Source organism: Atractosteus spatula, chromosome 8, assembly GCF_055471065.1.
Source record: "Atractosteus spatula isolate fAtrSpa1 chromosome 8, fAtrSpa1.hap1, whole genome shotgun sequence".
Taxonomy (NCBI): Eukaryota; Metazoa; Chordata; class Actinopteri; order Semionotiformes; family Lepisosteidae; genus Atractosteus; species Atractosteus spatula.
In genome coordinates, this window is record NC_142713.1 from 24070322 (window position 1) to 24091194 (window position 20873).

A 20873-nucleotide genomic window follows, 5' to 3' on the forward strand; every position below is an offset into this window, starting at 1 on the left:
TAAAAATTAAAGGGCAATGTGAAAGAGTGTGTAAGAAGAAATCAATGTATTTCTTCTTTCTTACCTCAGGGAAGCAGCTTATTCTTGCACACATCTAAGGGACATAAGCCTGTGCACATCTTCATTACACTTCAACTACTGTCTTCCCCTGAGCTGTTCATCTGAATGCTGTGGGTTTTAAAAGGACAGGAAAGAACTTCTAAACATGGGAAAGGCACAATTTTCATTACAGCAAGGTAGCCTCTTTCGCACTGTGATTGCCCGTTGTTACAGTTTAATTAATGGAAATTATACTGTTGTCCAGCTGTGTCAGATTTTGAGGAGAACAAATATTCTAGTATTCCATATCTCCGTAAGTAAAAAGGTAAGGGGCATTGCATCTAATTTTAAGCATTTTCAATCCTTGTATTTATCATTATCTTGATATCTTTCTAAATATATTTTTTCATTGATTTATTTAATTCAATTCAATTGTTTTTTTATCATTAAAAATTACTATATAATTAAATTTAAAAAACACTATATGATTTAAATATATATAATATATATATATCTCACACACAGAAGGCTCCACGGCCGAAACGTTGTGTATTCTTTCTTCTTTTTTTCCAGCATGGAATAAACCTATTACTTGTTCCATATATATAATTTATAATTATATAAAACATTATATAAAAAAGGAAATAATGACGGTATTAATCCATCCATTCATCATGTCTTCTGTGTGTTAGTACTCCATGCAGATCTCTGTAGACCAGTTAATTCCTCCTAAACGATATCTATATCCACGATGTCCCTCTTGGATCCATGGCAGTGATGCAGCATCCAACTCAGATGGTACCCAGCCCGGGCACCATCCAGACGTGGGGAGGAGAATAGGATAGTTTTTTCAGAACAGATGTATCTACAGAGACACACAATGGCATGTACATGTCACGATCCGGTTCTTTCCGGGCCCTATGCGGACGACACGATCCAGAATTGTGAAGACACAAGGGGAAAAATGGTCATGCAGGAAAAGGGTCTGGAGACAGGGGGCGTGTCCGGGGATTGCTGGTGATCCGGGGAGGTGTGGCCGAGGCAAACAATCCATGTAAAGTCCAAACGGGGAATCCAACACAAAAGCAAGAGTCCTAAACCAGGCAATCCATCTGGGGGTTAAAACCATGAACCGGGTCGGGACCGGCAAAGGGAGAGGAATCAGGAACTGAAGGTTAAAAACATAACGGAGCCAGATGCAGCAGGACCCGGGCTCTCACGATGCGGAAATCAATGAGAAGCCCCGGATGACGTCTGCATCTGGCTTATAAGGTGGAACAGAAGAGGGGCTGGAATAAAGAACAGGTGTGGGTAATGGGACAGAACGAGGAAGGGCTGGAGCACCCTTAAGAGGAGGAGTCACGATCGTGACAGTACAGCAGCACCAGCAGCCATGGTTGCAGCAGGCTATAATGTAAGGTGTGAGTACGCTAGGCTGAAGTAATAGGTTTTCATTCTGGATTTGAATACTGAGATTGACTCGGCATCCCATACATGGGGTGGGAGACTGTTCCATAAGCTAGGGGCCCTGTAACTAAAGGCTTTACCGCCAACTGTTATTTTATTAGTTAATTGAATATGAAGAAGACCTGCATTCTGTGATCTAAGCAGGCAACTTGGATGGTGAACATTAATCAGTTCAATTAGATAGGCAGGTGCCTGACCTCTGAGAGCCTTGTAAGTAAGTAGAAGGATTTTGAAGTCCTCCCTGTACCTGACAGGAAGTCAGTGAAGAGAGTTAAGTATGGGGCTTATATGGTCATACTTTCTGCTCCTAGTAACAATTCTAGCTGCTGCATTCTGAATTCGGTGTAAGGTGTTGAAAGAGTGGTGGGTGCTCCCTGATAGTAGGGCATTGCAGTAGTCTAACCTGCTGTATACAAGAGCATGCATTAATTTCTCTTTGTCTTGAATGGAGAGAAACTGCCTTAGTTTTGCAATATTTCTTAACTGTAGGAAGCATGTTTTAGGTACTCTTTTAACATGAGAGCATTAAATGAGAGCCTTGTGTCTAATATGACGCCTAGGTTACATGCTGAGTCTTTGAGGCAAATTTTTAAATCCATTGAGTACTGTTAAGTGCTGAAGTTATAGTAGTCCTATCAGTTTTGTTGCCTCCAAACAACAGAACCTCAGTTTTATCAGAGTTGAGTAACAAAACGTTTTCACACATCCAAGTCTTTATTTCATTAATGCAATTAACTAAAGTGATAATAAAAGAGTTGTCGTTTGGTGTAAACGAAATGTATATTTGAGTGTCATCAGCATATGAATGAAAGTTAATATTATGTTTCTGTATTATCCTATCTAGCTGCAGCATGTAGAGAGAGAACAATATTGGTCCCAGCACTGATCCCTGTGGTACCCCAAATTGAACTGTTGACATTGATGAAGTACAATTATTAGATATTTGAACATAATGAAAACGATTACTTAAAAATTATGTAAGCCACTTAAGCATGGTTCCAGATAAGCCAACCTCAGACTCAAGCCTGTGTAACAAAACAGAGTGGTCAACCGTGTCAAAAGGCAGCACTAAGATGTAGAAGCACAAGCACTGTTGCATTCTCCATGTCAGTAGCTAACAGAATATAATTTACGACCAGCAGTTTCAGTGCTGTGGCCTGGGCGGAAACCAGACTGAAATTTCTAAAGTATATTATTTGAATCCAGAAATGATTGAAGTTGAGCCACAACTATTCTCTCAAGAATTTTAGATAGAAATGGGACGTTTGAGACAGGCCTGTAGTTGTTCAGAACTTTTGGATCCAAATTTGCCTTCTTAAGGTGCGGTCTAACAACCGCTACCTTAAATTGATCAGGTACAACGCCTGATGCAAGGGACGTGTTCATTATACTAATTATAGGTCCTGCCAGTACTTCAAGGCAATCTTTGACTAGCTGAGTAGGGATGGGATCTAGCGGACAGGTGGTTGACTTTGTCTTAATAATTTATTGAGTTCTTGTTCATTAACTAATTGAAAAACACTAAAGAGGTGTTCATATTGTCTCTGTACCAGATTCTTTTGCAGCTTATTTGATTGTGTTTGAAGTCTGATGGTGTTAATTTTATCATTAAAGAAGTTCATCAAATCGTCACTACTAAAGTTAGATGGTGCTATAGAATCGGTCTTATTTGTTAGATTTGCTATTGTCTTAAATAGGTAGCAAGGGTTATTTTTATTGCTTTCTATAAGTTCAGAGTAGTAAGCTGAACGAACTCTACAGTATATAGGGCTTTCTTATATTGTTGCAGGCTATCAGTCCATGCCCACTTGAATACTTGCAAATCAGTAGACCTCCATTTGTGATTTATCACCGGAATTGACTCTGTGCACAGAACAGGACACTGGAAAGCTTTTACACTTGTGTGATTCTAGAGGAACATGTGGTGTAATATTTGTAGAAAGACATACTGGGACACACTACTGGGTGGCACAGTGGTTAGGATTGCTGCCTTGCAGCACTGAGGCCCTGGGTTCAGTTCTGGACCTGGGGTGCTAACTGTGCATAGTTGGTAGTTGGCCCCATGTTTGCGTAGTCTTTCCTCCGGGTGCTCTGGTTTCCTCCCATAGTCCAAAGATATACTGGTAGGTTTACTGGCTTCTAGAAAAATTGGCCTGGGTGTGAGTTTCTATGTGTTTGTCCTGCAATGGATAGGTGTCCTTTCCAGCCTTGCACCCGTTGCTTGCCAGGACAAGCTCCAGCTCCCCCGGGACCCTGTATTAGATAAAGCAGTTAGAAAATGGAATGATCTGTTTAACAGCGTACCGCTTCCTTGTAACTTGATCTTTTCACAGTGAGAAATGATGTGTGAAGTGATGCCGACCATTAACGAAGACACCCCCATTAGTCAGAGGGGCTCTCAGAGCAGCGGCTCCGACTCGGACTCCCATTTTGAGCAGCTGATGGTGAATATGCTGGACGAGCGTGACCGGCTGCTGGACACACTCCGAGAGACACAGGAGAGCCTGGGATTGGCACAGCAGCACTTGCAGGATGTCATCTACGACCGGGACTCCCTCCAGCGCCAGCTCAACTCTGCACTGCCTCAGGTAGGAGAGAAAACTGCCGTTTCATGTTTTTACATTATTTCACATTCCTCCCTTGCTTTTTATTCCACTCTTTTCTCTTGACTTGGGAAAGAGTTGTAGATATCACCTAACAGGATGTCGAACAGGACAGGATGTTGGGGATATACTTTAAAATTGAATAATCCTAAGAATGTGTGTTCCAACTGCTGGTGGAGTGTTACTACTATCTGGTGTCCACCAGATACAGTATGGATTCACAAGTTTCATTTTGCGGGGTACTAGTGGAGTGAGCAAGCTTTGCCTGACCGAGACATTGATAAGCAATATTCCTGTTCTAGCTCATTGTTTTAATCTTTAAGTGTACGTCATATAGATAAGCTACAGTAAGTACTGAAAAGGGAAATGCAAAAGACAGTGCACCATAAGGTATGTAATTCTTTACAGGATTCCAGGGTAGTTCAGTCAGTACAGTGAGTGAGAGCCCATCTTGCTCATTTGATTGCCTGTACCTTAATGATGTAATAATTAATCAAGGTGTTTTTTATATGATCACCTTGAGTAAGCTTCTCTTTTTGGATAAGGATCTTGTTCCAGACTTCAACAATCCTTAACTTTCTGTCCTTAATATTTTACTCATGTAATGCACATATTTGTATTCACTTGTAGGTAATCTTGGAAAAAACTTCTGATCTAATTGGGTGAATGCCTCTTAAGATTAATTATCTAACCAAGCATTTTGTTGATCTTTGTTTTTGCTTATCCACATTACATTAGTAGAGGAAAGACATAAATAAGCTTGTATATCAATTACATACAGTGTTTGTTCTAGTTCAGTAACCCCAATTTTATATCAAAATGTACACTTTTGCTGCCTTCATATAAAATATTATTTTTCATGTTAAAGTTTATTAACTGGAGGTCACTGTAATTGTTAATGTCCAGGAGACCAGCAGTGGTATTTGGGACATAGAAGAAAAGGTTTTGCTTTTTTCTCTTCTGCATTTGCTGTACTCACAGGTTAAGTTCCAATTTGAAAGCCTTCGTTGCTCTGTTCATGTCTGTGCTTATCTTTGCCATTTCCCTTGCAATACATATCTTAGGCCGTTAATATTTTTTATTGAAAGTCAAGCAGCCATACGATGTCTGGTGTTTGGGTAATGCATTTGTGTCTATCCTCAATGAAAAAATAATCCTCTTATTTTTGAAACACGAGAAACTTTGATGTAGGACAGTTCCTTTGCCAAGCCAATGGACTTCAGGGTGTAGCAAAAAATAACCATACTTGGATAACATCACATTGAGAAGTGATTCAAACTCATAGTTGTAACACTTTCGCAGAAGCCAAATCAACAGCTGGAATGAAGTGCATTAAAGGATGATTAAACTCCATTACTTTGCCTCTTGGTGAAAGATACAGTGGTATTTCAAGAAACAAAGTAAATTGGGGTCTGCTTAGCAATTTGCAATGAAACCAGCAGTGCTGGTGCACCATCATTTATAATTTATTATTGATACTAACTTCCCAATTGTCATTCTTTTTGATGAAATAATACTTGGCTATCTGTAATATTTGTATATCAAACCCACTGGTTTTGGCTTTCAAGTAAAAAATTTCAAGAATTTCTTTTTAATGGTGAAGCCTTCAAACACCATTTAAATAAACAGCTAACTGAGCTGTGTCACATGAGTCAGCTGATTCATCACACGGAAAGCCACTTGCCTGTGTTAAATCCCTCACAAAACATTTCATCATGTTAACAGATAATGCTTATTCTCTTCCAAGTTGATCAGCTCTAACTGTACTTGGAAATGAAGAACAGGTGTTTGAAATATCAAAATATCATAAATGTCATTGTGCCCTTCACAATGTTGTTGTCTGTAAAGAGTAGCTTTGTCTTTAGTTAAAAAGTAAGCAAATTAAAATGATGCCTCTGTTTCCCTATTAAATTTCTTCACTGGTTCAGTAAAGAATAAACAATACTGCTTTCTGTTCACTTAAATTTTTGAGTGCAGGCTGCTTCCCGCTGGAAATCATTGATCGCTGTTGAAATGTGCCTCTTGACTCTGCCCTTTTTTACAACTGCAACTCTCACATCTCGGATTACACAATAAATCTAAATTATTTCCATAAATTATATATACAGTATGGTTTATAAAAAAACTTTTTAATGCAAGTGTCAGTTACAGTGAGTGTTTTAAATGCACGTTTGTTCAAAGCTTAATGATTCTCATTGACAGATGGCAAGCTAAGAATTTGTTTTGGGATTGACACACCGGCAAACCAATATTCAAGACTTTGCCAGTTTAAGCGTGATAAGAGTAGCTGTATTCAAATCAAGCACTGACAGTTCTGAGTGAGCTTAAGGTGGTAAGGTTATCCTGGGTTTGCCAGGTCCCTATGAAACTTACAGTATTCTCTATAAGAGCCACATCACTCCTTTATCCAATTACAACTAAACTGTGAGGCTCACAGTGCAGAAAAAGGGACTAAGGACTAAGGCATGCACTCTGTAACCCCAATTCTTGACTAACTATAATAATGCAGAGTATTTGTTCACAAACTTGGAACAGCTTTATCGAAACTATGTACTATAGACCTGTGGAGTGTGATACTTGTTCTTGAATGTAAATTAAATGTATTAGAATAAAATGTATTAAAATTATTTAAATGGAAATCTTAATAGTGTATTGATTTTGGAGCTGTATAGACAAATACATGTCCTGTGATTGTGATTCTGATTAGAGTTTATTTGTTTGGCAGAAATATATCTTGAATTGCTAGTCATAACACTGTCTGTTTTTGTTCACTTTGGTTGTTTTAAATATTTTTTAGGAAAATCAATATACAGTAGATGTGTACTTAGTAAACTGGGAAAAAGACATCCGTACTTAAAGTTTTCCTTTCTCCACTATGCATTTACTTTAAAATGTCAGTCTTATGAATTTGATCATGATGATTTATCTAAATAGAATGATAAATGTATTTTTTATCTTTACTGTATATATAGTTTCTTCAGGGAGGATGCTTGTATTTTGTACTTTTATGTTTGCTCATTTATTGTAAGGGATCTGAGAGTTAAATCCTTAATTTTTATCTATTTGAAGATAAAAGTATTTCTGTACTGTACACCTAGCACAAATTTATATACTTTACGTAGGCTCAGTGTTATGTGGTCACCAGTGAATTTTATTAGAAAAAAGGTAAATCACTAGTTGACAGTTTTTTCTTTCATTTCCATATTAGCTACATTTGAGTTTTTCCCTAAATTACTCCTATAAAACTATTATGTCTTGTGACTGAGCTTACATTCCTCTCAGCTGACAGCTTTCATAACATAAGATAATAGGGCAAGGGAGATGTGAAAATCTGGAATAAAACTGCAGATAATTGCTCACTATTTTTAAACAGAGCTTTAAAGAGGTTAGTGCAGGGAAGTGCCATGGCCCCAAGAATGGAGATGAAGTAGATACTGTGTAAGATAGTTATGATTTCACTTCACAGAGGTAAAGATTCTCTTAGGAGAATTTCAAAAGAAGTCAGTTCTTTGCAGAATCAGAGTGTATACAGTATTACAAAAAGCAGATTCAAAACAGGCTTTTGCTATTCAACAAAAAAGCATCGGAACAATTGTGTAATGTTTTAGGTGGTTATAATTGACAAACTTAGAAGTCTAAAATGAATGTCAATTATCATGCAGGTCCAGACACCAGCTTGCTATGCAAACAAGTTCTAAACTTTAACAATTATAGTAAGGAATGCTGAGCATATCATAAACGCCACTCCATATGCAATAGATAACTCTGCCACGCCAAAAGCCCAGGTCCACTACAATGTGAGAATTCTACATGACAGCACTGACTAGTTTGGCCCTACTCTGCCCCTGCCAGGATTTGATCAAAGTCGATAGCAGGACTAGAGCCACACAGCACCACTCCAGCCAGTGGGGAATTCCTCAGCATCACAAGATAATGTCTTCTGCAGCATTAGTTTTACACCATCAAGGTTTCAGAGGGGGTTGACATCACTTCTGTAACCCTCTCAGTGCACTGAGCCCTGCTACATTTACAGTACTCTGAGTCCTGCCTTTTACAGTACAACACTAGAAAAAATAATTCTCCCTGATATAAAGACACAGAACACTCTAAATGGTAAAGAGGGAACCTGCATTCTTAAACAAACTAAATGTGCTCTCTAAAATATAGATGCTAAATGAACGGTAAAGAATGCATTATAAAAAATCTGTAAAAAAATGTTAAAAAATCTGTAGGATGAACACTTAATACTAGAAAGTCACACTGGGATGACCATTCCCTCAATTTCTGACAAAACTCAGGTCTTGGTTAAAACAATCCTGCAGCTAACATCAATTTTTAACATCAGCTTTAAATCAATTGTAAACCCAGTTTAAAATCTTTTGTCTTAGATACCACTTGAGATAAGGCAGCCTTGGCAGGCTTCATCAAAATCCAAAGCTTTGTAAAATTATCACTTGAAAAGTGGATAAAATAAAATGTATAGCTGCATTGGCTCATGAGCTGTCTTGAAAACATTTTCTATTAAATAAACTGCACCTGGTAAAATAATTAATTACTAAAGGGCAATTAACTGACACAATTGGGAACATTAGAATGCCTTTGTGTTAGAAGATTGATCTTCTCAATATTGTGAATCGGCACATTTAGTCACTATTGTATTTTATTTCATTACTACTTGTATATTGTTTTAAAATGACATATGGTAATGCACTTTTTCATTTGAGTTAGGACTGTTTCACTGTACAAGTAAAATGTACTTTTACAATGTCATTTAAATCTACCACAAAGGGAACCTGACCGTCTGGTGTGTTCATATTATTAAGGCAAGGTCTTGGAAACAACCAGTTTTCATTTTCTATTTTTTATGGTGCTACAAAATCAACACATACTGTATACTACTGTCAGAATATTGTAAGTTACATACAAAATTGTGCCAGTTAATGTGAAGTAATTGCTTTTATCAATGTTTTTTCTTTACGTTAAAGTCAAACTTGCAGTTTGTTGGCTACTTCAGAATAGTGTGTTAAAATATTTTTTTTTAGATTTCAGTAGTTTGAGATGCATTTTTCATCTCATCATTTTTCATCAATGTCATTATCCACATCTGGACATGTTTATGATCTAGAAATGCTCACGATTTTGTATGTTTTGTGCCAAAATCTTGTGTCAGGTACAGTATTTTAGTGAGTTTAATATTAAATGTGGAATAAATCTAGGCTTATTTCATGCTCAAAAGAAAAGAGACACAACGTTTCAGCTGTGAACTTTTCTTCAGCCTTCTTCATAAACACCTGAAGAAGGTTCCACAGCTGAAATGTCTCTTTTCTTTTCTGCATGGAATAAACCTTGAGTTGTTCCTTTATAGCCTGTGCATGCTGATGCAGCTACCTACTTGAACTTATTATTAAATATTGTGAATTTATACAGTACATGAACTTCTATAACACAGATTTCCCACCTTTATTCTGGCAATCTGTTATCCTTCAAGGTAGATTACTTAAGAAGGTTAGCTTTTTACTGAAAACATATTGTGAAGAGTATGCAGTCATGGACAAAAAGTGCCAGTCATGTAATATCGAAATACTGTAAATTACTCAACCTATTGACCTATTTTTGTAATAAGGTTTACAAATATAATCATATATATTTTTTGCTTCTTATTATGAACCCTTATTTGCCACAGATAAGAAATGTACCTGTAATTTCAGATAACCTGCACTCTTTATATTTCACACCCTCATCATATTCTGCTGATTTACTTTGTTCTGTTAACAAAATAATATTTAATACTATGCCAGAGAATGTTGGCAATTGCTTTCTAATTAATATTTTTAAGATAAGAAATTCTAATTTTAAAGGTTTCTCTTGCTTTCATTTATATGTAAGAACAGTAGCAGGAATTATTAAGCTGGTGATTAATGTAAAGAGAAAAGTTGCAACACTTCTGATTGATATCCAAGTAAAAAGAAATTTAAGACATGTCAGTGATAGAATCATCTCTTTGTAAGGTACTGTAGTAAATGATACTAACTCCAGACCCAGGGTTTTATGTAGCTAAACCATGCAATTTACATCAGTGGCTGTTCATTTTCTTATATAGTTGTAAGCGTGACTTAGACCTTCTATATAATTGCCTTACTGTTCAGGCATTCTTCTGCACCACTGAAAATGAGATGCCAAACTGAGATGTCTCAAACTGGACCTTTATGTTGATATTTCTGATACACAAAGCTTTTTTTATGATCAGATTGTCAAATTATCTTGTCTAATATCACAGTTACAGTGAAATGTTTAAAGGGGTATGATGATCAATAAAGTAACTAGTTACTTAGAGACTGAAAAAAGCTTTTGATACTTTCCCTTAGGAGTGAAAAGGTATCAAATATGAATAAAGCATTCACATTTCAGCAGAGGTAGCAGAGTTTGTTACCATTGATTCAATACCTCATTCATAACAATGAATATATTATTTCAACAATGACCTATTTGTAGCTTACTACAATATTCTTTGTGACTATTTTATGACTCTTTGTGTTCTCTTACTAATAAAGAGGAGGCTCTAAATAAAATACACTCATACATGTACAGATGAAAAATTAAATTACTGGAAATGTGTCAGAAACAGTTTGGAAATGCCGAACAAGTCGGCAGTCCAGCCTTGCAGTCCGGAGCTCTTGAACAAAGGCACAATGGAGCAGCAGTCTTTCGTTAATGTCAGTCCTAGAAGCCTTCAAGCAGAGCTTTGCTCACTCTGTGAGGCCTGTCATTGGCATCTGACATCTTAACCTTCTTCTGTACATTCTATAAACTGTGACAATGATTGGAGTGACAATCACAGCCCACTGAAGCCTCACATGGTGACATTCTACATTGAGGTCAGGATACGGATGTTTCTACTCTAGTGCAATGCTGAAAATATGTACTGTAATTACAATCTAACATAGCAGGATTATCTATTTTTGCTTTTTTTAAGTCTTCATATCTTTTAATAAGATACTCATTGCTGAAATTTTCAATGACTGCATTATGACATGGTATTAACATCTGCTAATACTGAAGTTGTTCTGGGCCTGAGTAGCTCACAAATGCTGCCAAAAAGCCACTGGCTTGTATCAGATAATTTATTGGCATTGCAGCATGTATTCTAATGTACAGCATAACTGTCATGTGAAGTTTTAGCTGATTTTAAACTCCTGCCTTTAAATACCAGTCATTCACTGTTCATCTACTTTTATTAAAGATATTGCCACCTGGTACTATCTGAGTAACATGTGCTGCAGTTATCTCTGTTTTGTCATTTTTTGTAAAACCCTAAAAATGTTAAAGGCCTAAAAAAGGCAAATTCATTTTCATATCCTTTACTGCAGCAATACAAACCTTGCAAGTAAGTTATCGTTTTGTTTTAAATTAGTCATGGGTGTCTTATTTTATTTGAAACAACCTACTTTATACACTGTTCATTTTAGTTCATTTTTAGTCTAGCATTTAAAGTACTATAGAGCTTGGGACATTTTTTTTGCATGTGTGTGATTCTTCTTTCTAATTGAACAGTTGTCATTTCTCCACTTGTGAACCTCTCCAGATTATATAGCATTAACTTGCATTAGATGAAATACAGGAAATTGAATGATTCAACATATCTTAAGAAAACACTTGGAATATTGGAAACAATATTACATTCTGCCAGAATTTTTCAAACTAAGGGTACCACAGTGATACAAAGTAAGAATAATGGTAAGCACTGGATTATAATATGTTTTAAGTAGTGTTTTACAAGTACAGGTGTACAGTATGTCCTTAAGAATGAAAATACAGTAGCTGTGAGTATTAAAAGAAAACAGTTATACCTACACTTTGACATTTCCAAAAAGGACAAATTGTTTTTTGAGATGGAATGAGATATAGAAGTGATGTATACTGTATATTTAATGGTTATAATTATATTTTTTTCTGCCTCTGCCCTATTTTAATTTCATATTTTAGCTAGATACATCTGTAGTTAATATATTTTTACTTTTGCCATTTTCTGGCAGTATAGTAAGCAAAAATTACTAAGCACCAAGGCAACAAAATTGGAATGTTCCCTTTAGTAGTTGTGCACAGCTGTAAATGTTTATGATGTGTCTGGTCTTATTCATTTGACTACTTTAATATTACCTACTGAAAATTTACATTTTTTGCGTTGATTAACTGTCCTCATATCAGTGGTATAATGAAGTCGTAAGAACACTGCAAACAAACTTAAAGGTTTTATACTTTGATTGGATGCTAGTACCAAATTGACCTGTGGGTCTCATCTGGATGGTATCTAACAAGAAGACTTATCAGCCTCAGCAAAGCTGCATAGTTTGTTCCAGTCTCTCACAAGTCACTTTGATCCAGATCACCTTATGCATTTATATAATAAAAAACTTCTACTTGATTTTCATTAGATTTTTGTGAACCACTTACTGTATGTCTAGCTTGAGAAGTACTTTACCCACAATGTAAAAATGTGCAAGAAAGGGGCAATGATTAGTTTTTATGATCAAAATGCACTTTTGTGGACTGTGGATCAAGTCGCAACAAAAGCTTGGGTTAGGAGAACACAAAGGTCTATTAATAGCTCGGATAATTCTGTATTAAATGTCTGTGTCCCACAAGCTATGCGAAATTAGGGATTTTGGCCTTACCTACAACTGATATGTACGTACATCATATTTCTGTTGGGTTTCTAAAGTTAGGTTTGTCAAAGAAATTAATAAAAGTATTAAATCATTACAGTCAGTGGTGTGTTCTAACTTTTTGTTGAGAATGGCAAGAAAATGTTGTCAAAGTGCCACATGCTACTGCTTCCTAGGAATAAAAAGAGCTACAGCATCAGATCTTTTTGCAGCTTGGCCATGGTTGGTATTTTCATCTAGCAATGCACCTGTTGGTTGCTGGGCAAACAATTTAACCTGCCTTTCTTGTATATATTTTGGAGTCCAGATGCAGACACCACATTGTGGAGATAACAAAATAAACTTAGTCCCAAGTTAAGCAATAAATTAATGCTAATGTTGTCCCTGCCCAGGAACCCATTAAAGCTGATGTTATCTGGTGTTTAAAAAACTATAAACCCATGTTATTAAACCTGAGCTCTGGCATTAATCTAGTTTAGGAATATTACAGGTATATATGCCCCTCCCCTACCGTGAAATGACATAAAAAATATTGAATGTGCAAGCAGTTTTTAAAGCAACATTACACATTTAAAAGCATACCATTAATTAGTCTGACAGTGCTGATAGAGCTTTCCACCTTTATTGTGAGCGGTTTATCCTGAGTGCTGTGTGCTTTTCCAACAGGGGGTATAAAAAGTATACTCTTTGATTTCATTTTTCTCATGGTACATCATATTCACATAGGATCTCTACCTTCAGCATTACCACGTAGCATTGAGAATTCATCCTCTAATGTAGCGTTAGACAAATCTCAGGTAAGAAAGGGTAAGAGTTAATGTTTTATTATTACCTACAATGCATCACATACAATGCAATCCAATCAATTGACTCCACTATACAGATTAGTTTATTTTCAGATCTGCAGCAACTTTTGTTTAGCTTACTGCTGCTTATTAACAGTAAGATGTCAAGGCACCATTGGAAGGTTACTCAATGAACATTGTACCTGAGAGTTGGCCAGCATTAAGTGAAGCGTCTGTACTACCAATTGATTAAAATTCACACATACAGATTTAAATCGAGAGCTACCTAATGGTAGTTTGGAAGTTTCCTAGAACATTAGTTATCTTTATTCCTGTTTCCTGTTTTATTAGTGCTATGAACAAACCAGTGGTTGGAATCACAAACTATAAACTCTAAATTGCTGCCACTAAATAGAAAGAATGACAAATAATATTACAGAATGCTTTAATAACTGGCTGCATACAGTATACTGTATGTTTGAGCATCCATGACAGTGGAAAAAGCTTGGCTATGTTTACACCCGCATCATCTACATCACTGTCTATAGAGTATGTTGTTACTCCCTGTAGAAACTAATTGTTATGCAGAGGAGCTCGATTGTTCATATGTTGGTACTATCATCAATAATTAATCAGGAATAGCTCACTCAGAAGATTACTGAAAAACCTATATTATTAATGAAATGAGTTTTGTCTTGTGTCTTCTTTAACAGATCTGGTCTTTTGTCAGGAGACACCCTGTATGCATTTTAATTACAAAAATGAAAATAGTGGCATGCTATGTAAAGACACCCTTTATTTTTAATTCAGTTTCATTTCGTATTATTGGTATTATTATTGATAAAAAAATGTTCCTCATAAGATGATTTATTTAAAAATAATAGTAATTTCACATTGTTCACATTTGTAGAAACATCTAGGAACCATAAAAAAATAAAATATTTCATAAAAATTCAATCACACACTGTCTGACCTCTTAAAATTCTTTCTGTGCCGTTGATCATCTGTCCAAAAAAAGCAGTAGTTTTAATGAAAACAGGCCCCATCTTACATTACCTGTGTAGAACAATAATGGAAAGAGCATCATGGAATGACTAATCTTTCATGGCCTGACCAATTACTATTAGAGCGTGTGGGTTATCCTTGACTAATCCCAGTAAACCCACTAATCAGGTCTTACTGAATCACATTATGTCTCAAGAATGGGTTGCAGTGACAAGCATGAGAATTTTGTTTTAATCCAAACTTTGTGTAGGCATGTTATATACTGTACATGTATAAGCAGAAGGAGGCATCACAAGCTGTTAACTCATATTTTCTGTGATGATGGTCCCAAAACACACATGCTCTTTAATACCTGAGCATCTATTTCAGTCTCTATTTCAGTGGATGTACAGTATATATTATTAAAAGAGCAAGAGGTAGATAATGATTTCAGGAGACACTGGTCAAGCTGTATATCTTTATTAGCATGAGTTTGTTTTAGTTATTATTCAATTTTTTCTAAGCCTTTCCATGAATGTGGTGCAATAAGACAGGTATGTTTTACAATGCATGTTCAGTCTTGCTTCTGAATCCATACTTACTAATTACTATTTTCTTTCTTCTAAAGATTGCTTTAATAATCTACTGAATGGGTCCGTTAGATTGAATTGTGGCGATAATCTGCCTTATACTTCAACATGATAGAATTGTCTCTTTCTATAGAATCTCTACGGCAGTTGAAAAAATGAAATGTTAGGGAACATGGAGCTCCTTGATACTGTACATGGAACCCTTCTATCAGACCAGTTGATCAATAATGATATTTATCAGACAGTCATCTCAATAACACACTTCTGATGTAAAAATTAAAGCAGAAATCCTTAAATTTAGAGCACTACCTTCTAACATTAATGTTAAAGATTTGCCAGGTTGTGAAACATAACAAGAATTATTATAGGGACAGTAATAGCTAAAGCAGTGACGGGCAGCTATTGTATATATTCACTTCTTGCTCTACAAATATATTCCACTACTTGCCCTTTAAAACCATCAAGCCTTTTTAGTTATTTTCTATCTTTTGGAATAAGCATCTGGTTGTTTTATCTGTTTTTCATAAAATACTACTGCTAATACTACTACAAAGAAGAAGCAGAAGATGAATGAAAGAATGATTAATTATTAACTGAATTAGCCCCTGTTTAGAATAAATACTTATGTATAACAGCCAAATACCTCTTGATATTTTATTGTTTTTCACAGAAAACACAAATTAAAAAAATATATTTTCTTATTTAGAAAATTGATAGCAGCACAGTGCCATTTGTTTGTGGTTGCTTGGACAGTGACTGCATTATTTTGTTTAGCAGATCCTAAACATTTTACCAGATGCGTATTTCTGTGAGCAGTATCTTGAACATGCCTTGTATCTTGAACAGTTTCTAAAAATATCATACACTGCATTTTGTGGGGGGTTTTTCTTGACAAAACAAAATATTGATTTTGGCAGGCAGAGACTCCAGACAATTGGGCCTTCAGCCCATATCTTCTGTATTCGATCCAGCGTTCGGAGACAAAGAAACTGGCAGTCCCCTCCTCTCCCACTGCACCAGAGCATATGCTCACAGCAGTGCAGACAGCTCTCGTGCATTTGGTCCATTTAGTGTTGGAAATGGGAGCAAACTGCTACTTGGAACGGCAGATGTCAGAGTCGGCAATTACCTGTCATTAAGTGATGCGCACTAGACTACAGGAACATTAAAATGAAAGTAGGGAAGAGAATAGTGCGAGTGTGTGCCTTTCTAGATGTGACTTTCTATTTGGACTTTCTTGACTCACTGCATGTCAAAACCAATATTTAATCGAATGAGAGAAAACACTTAGACTTCTACATTTGACAGAATTCAGACTGCGGAAACTGAATAGAATTTCTATTAAGTGAAAAAGGTTCAGCACCTGTCCTCTATATACTGTAATCGGTTTTCACCCCTAGTCCTGGGGGACCACAATGTCTTCTGGGTTTTGATCCATACAGTTTATTAATCACAGGCTAATTGATTTCAGTTTTCATTTTTGGGCGCATTTTTAATTTGCTTTTTGCTTTTAAATGTTCAAATGGGATTCTGAGTTTCAGAGTGTCCCTCACTCACACGTGTTGCCTGAAATATACCCAATTAGACCTCTGCAGAAGGGAAAGCAAAAAAAGTTTTTGTATTTGTGCAAATTTATAGTATGGAAGAAGCTTGTAGGTTACCCCGAGAATCTACAACTTGAGACCTTTAAAAGAGTGTAAGATGATGAAAATGTGTCAGCCATTCATCATGTTTTTCAGCCAAATTATTTTTCTTTCCTTTTCTTTTTTTGTTAGTTTGTCTTTTTATACGACCTACACCAGTTTGTTAAAGAACACATCAGATCCTGCTGTTAAGTACAAGCAGGCATAACAAGTCTATTGCTTTTCTTTGGCATTATTACACCTACAGTATCTCATAAAACCTATTTGAAATAAATTGCAAGAATAGTTTTGAGGATACCAGAGAAATATGGGTTCCTATAAATCTTGGTAATAGCTTAGAATTCCTTAGTGAAAGACAAGTTATATACAGGATAATGTTGGACCTGCATAATTAGCTACTGATATCACTATAATACAGTATGTGATTCAGCACATGCAGCTGAAAGCAATACATAAAAAGAAATTAATCTTAATTATATCTGAATGTGCCTGAAAGGCTAATGTCTTTCTCCAAGTATTTTTATGTATAGTCATAAATGATTTTGATAATAGCGGTGACTTCCTAATTAATCATTGTTCAAGGTTGTTCTAATGAATTATGCACTACACCTTTATTTGTTAGTTTATTGTACGAGTCACAGATGAGTAGACTGTGGAGTCTGTTAAGATTTGGGATCATAAAAGAGTTATTCTCAAAAAGAGTATTTTTTTTAGCATGATAACACTATGAGTGTTCATTTCAGTGTTTGGTAGATCTACTGTTAGTGAGTAAAGGACATATATTGTGACTATAGATTATTAAGAAGTTTATTTTATTTTTTTATTTTACATTTTTTTAGAGTTTCTTAGCTGTACATTAAACTGTGGTGAATTGTTATCTTTGTTGCATATACTGTAGTACTGTAAGTGTGAAGCATCAATGCAGGAAAGAAGCTGTGTAAGTGATCCAGATTTCAGCATAAACTTCATTTCTTTAAGCACTCCTATGTCTGTCTTAAGGTATTTAGAAAGTGCTGTTTGTTAATGGTATTAGTCATGCAGTCAGATGATTATCCATGCCAAGGCAGGCTTCCAGTGTATTTTTTTCTGCCCTACTTCATTCACCCTGTGGAGTTAATCACTATTGTTGCTGCTGATGTATATCTTGGTTTGCACAGAGGAAAAAACAAGTCAACAAAATGAACATTGAAAAAAAGGCTGCTTACAAGATGGATATTGTAATGACAAACTGTTTCCACGCAAATACTAATGATTATTTTCCAGCTATTGTTCCTTGTATGGCACCACTAAAGTAAACAGCATACAGATGTTTTTTTTCCAGTCTACATAACTTAATGATCTTTTTAGTATTCAAAAATGAAAATATGTCTAGAGCAAGATCAAATTTAAAATGTCATTAAAATTATTACTTTTATTATTATTATTTTTTAAGGTCAGCTTGGATTTTTATTTTTATTTTTTCTGTATCATGAAGCTCAAAATATGCATATATGTTTTTTTTGTGGAATGTAGTGGTCTTAGTGGCATCTGCCAACAAATAGTGCCTTTATCAACATGGTGGTGAAGCTTAATCTCTGAATGTGATAAGTGTGTTGTTTTTGCTCTCCCAGGTTAAACATATGATTCAGTGAATTTGGGAACAGCTTGACAAAACTACCTGCACATGTACAATGCAATAAAAAACACAGACTTCAATGTATCACAAAGTCAGAAAGCTGAACACAGTAATTTGTACATGAGTTGCAGCCGCATTATATGTGACTTCTACATACTAAGCACTATAGACCTCTATAGATAAAATACACAACATCATTGTATTTTTGAAAATGTATCACTTTTTGACTGTAAAGGAAGCCATTTGAGTTTTATCTAAGTGCACACTGGTTCATAGCACGTCCCAGTGCCATCCCCTGTTCCCCAGGTACAATCAAAAATCATTGCTGTATTTGGAAATGAGGTTACCTTACTGTAACCCTTGTAAAATGTTATAATTGTTTCGAAAACAGGACCAGTCTTGTCTGATGGCAGTGAGGTAAACACATTTTGAAATATTGGTGTTGATAAAAATCCTCATGATATTGCTTATAAATACAGTATGTTCTGTATCTCTAACAGTTAGCTCTGTTAAGAACTGCTTAATGTACAGCTATAAAAAATATATATACAATATTTCAATACAGTGTTACATACCACTTGCAGTTGGTCCCTGGTGATACCTAATTATTTTAAATATAACTGTTTACGTAAAATATCCCATATGTGATGCCACCTTATGTTTGGCTTGAATTAGACATTAATTCATAGGCTAATCTGTAATTCAAATTCTGAAATTCCTGATTTCCCAGTTGCTGCTATATTTGAATGTTTCAAAGGGAAATTAACACAGATCTTTCACAGCAAGTGTACTAAACTAAAGCTTTTAAAAAGTACTCAATATTGAAAACAGCTTTGTAAAAAAATGTTTGTTGATCTGGAAATATACAAACATACATATACATATATATATATGAGTTGTAAAAAAATCACCAAACAACATTCTCAGATGTTTAATTCACTGGCATTTATTCAGTAACTGACATAATTCTATTAATTTTATAAAATAATTGTATTCAGGCATTTGCTAAAATGCCTTCTATGTAAATGGGTACTTTCCAGGTTGTTACTGTAAATAAAAATGTTTTTTAATTGTCCACAGTTAGCTGGTTAAGTTGGATTTACTACTTATTTAAATGCTACATATGTATTTTATTTATATTTATTTATACATATTTATTGTAAGTAGTATTTAAAGTTGTTCCTGACTTGTGGATGTTTACCAAGGTACAGATCAATAAAAATAGTAATACCCTGATCAAAGAGAACCTCAAAACAAAGTTGATGCTCATCATTTTGGAGAGTATTACAAAACCATTTCTAAACACTCATAGCTCCATCCATCCACTGACACACAAATAGCCAGCAACAGGAAAGTATTCAAAACTGTGGTTACTCTACCCAGGACCATTTAGGATCCTGTTAGGATTTCCCAAAGAGGAACCTGGACAAACCATCTAGGAAAATACAAAGAATTCCAGAGTAACATCAAATGCCTCACTTGCTGTGGCTAATATCAGTTTTTATGCTTCAGCCAAAGATTGAATGGGAATGGTTTTCATGAAAGTAAAGCCAGGGAGAAACCATTGCACTCTAATAAAACACATTGCCCCTGATCGCCACTTGCAAATGAGCACCTATGAGCCTATTTAGTTGAGCAAAGCCTTGCAATGTCAGGGATTGAGGCAGTGAGCTTCAAACGCAGATCTAGCTTAGCATCCATTTTGTTGCAGTACTTTGTCTTGATTGCAGTGAGAGCAGAGAAGCCTTTCTCACAATGGTAGGTAGCAGCAAAAGGCATCAAAAACTGCACAGCCTTTAACGAGAAGGCTGGGTATTCACTCTGTCTTTGGATCCAGAAATCCAACAGTGACTGTGGTTTCAATTCTGACATCAAAGTTGTAGCAGATGATAACTCGAGCAACTTCTCTTGTTCAGTACAGGTCAGATCCTTGGGTATTCCTACGACATCAACAGTAAAGGGCTTCCTGATCCACTCTGGTGTAACCTCAACTGGAAAATACTCTGAGAACTTTTCTTCCAGTGACCAGAAGTGCACTGCAATCACATCACAAACAGCAGCATCAAGTGCCACACCAAATGTGTGCAGATAGTTCTCCAAAGTTGGGAAAGCAGAGACAACACTTGTGTTGATTTTATTAACGAAAAGCTGCAGCTTTTTCTTCATAGCAGTGCTCTTGTCAGACATGTCAAAAATTGTTAAAGAGAGCCCCTGCAGTCCCATATTCAGCTCATTCAAGAATATATCATCCAGGTAAGCTAATTTTACCAGCCACATTACAAAGCACACTGAACATTCATTGGTCGAGCCTTGAAACAATTCACAACTTTGACAGCAGAGTCTAACACGGATTTTAAATCCTCAGGCATTTTCTTGACTGCCAAGGCCTCGCAGTGGAAGCAGCAGTGTGTCCACTTTATATCTGGAGCAACCTCTCTAATTCGTGCAACTACACCGCTGTGTTGTCTTGTCAACGCTCTAGTA

The 20873-nt window shown here is 35.8% G+C and overlaps 1 protein-coding gene across 1 annotated transcript; it reads right to left on the reverse strand.

The window, feature by feature from the left end:
* Positions 1-20012: 20012 nt before the first annotated feature.
* LOC148829308 (zinc finger BED domain-containing protein 5-like) lies at positions 20013-20666 on the reverse strand. Its single transcript, XM_088922590.1, has one exon. It carries the CDS (start codon positions 20664-20666, stop codon positions 20013-20015), a length of 654 nt encoding a protein of 217 aa, XP_088778716.1.
* Between the last annotated feature and the right edge of the window lie 207 nt (positions 20667-20873).

Bases quoted from the DNA above. Each gene is read 5' to 3' on its own strand.
- LOC148829308 (XM_088922590.1), bottom strand. From the start codon at position 20,666: ATGTGGCTGGTAAAATTAGCTTACCTGGATGATATATTCTTGAATGAG.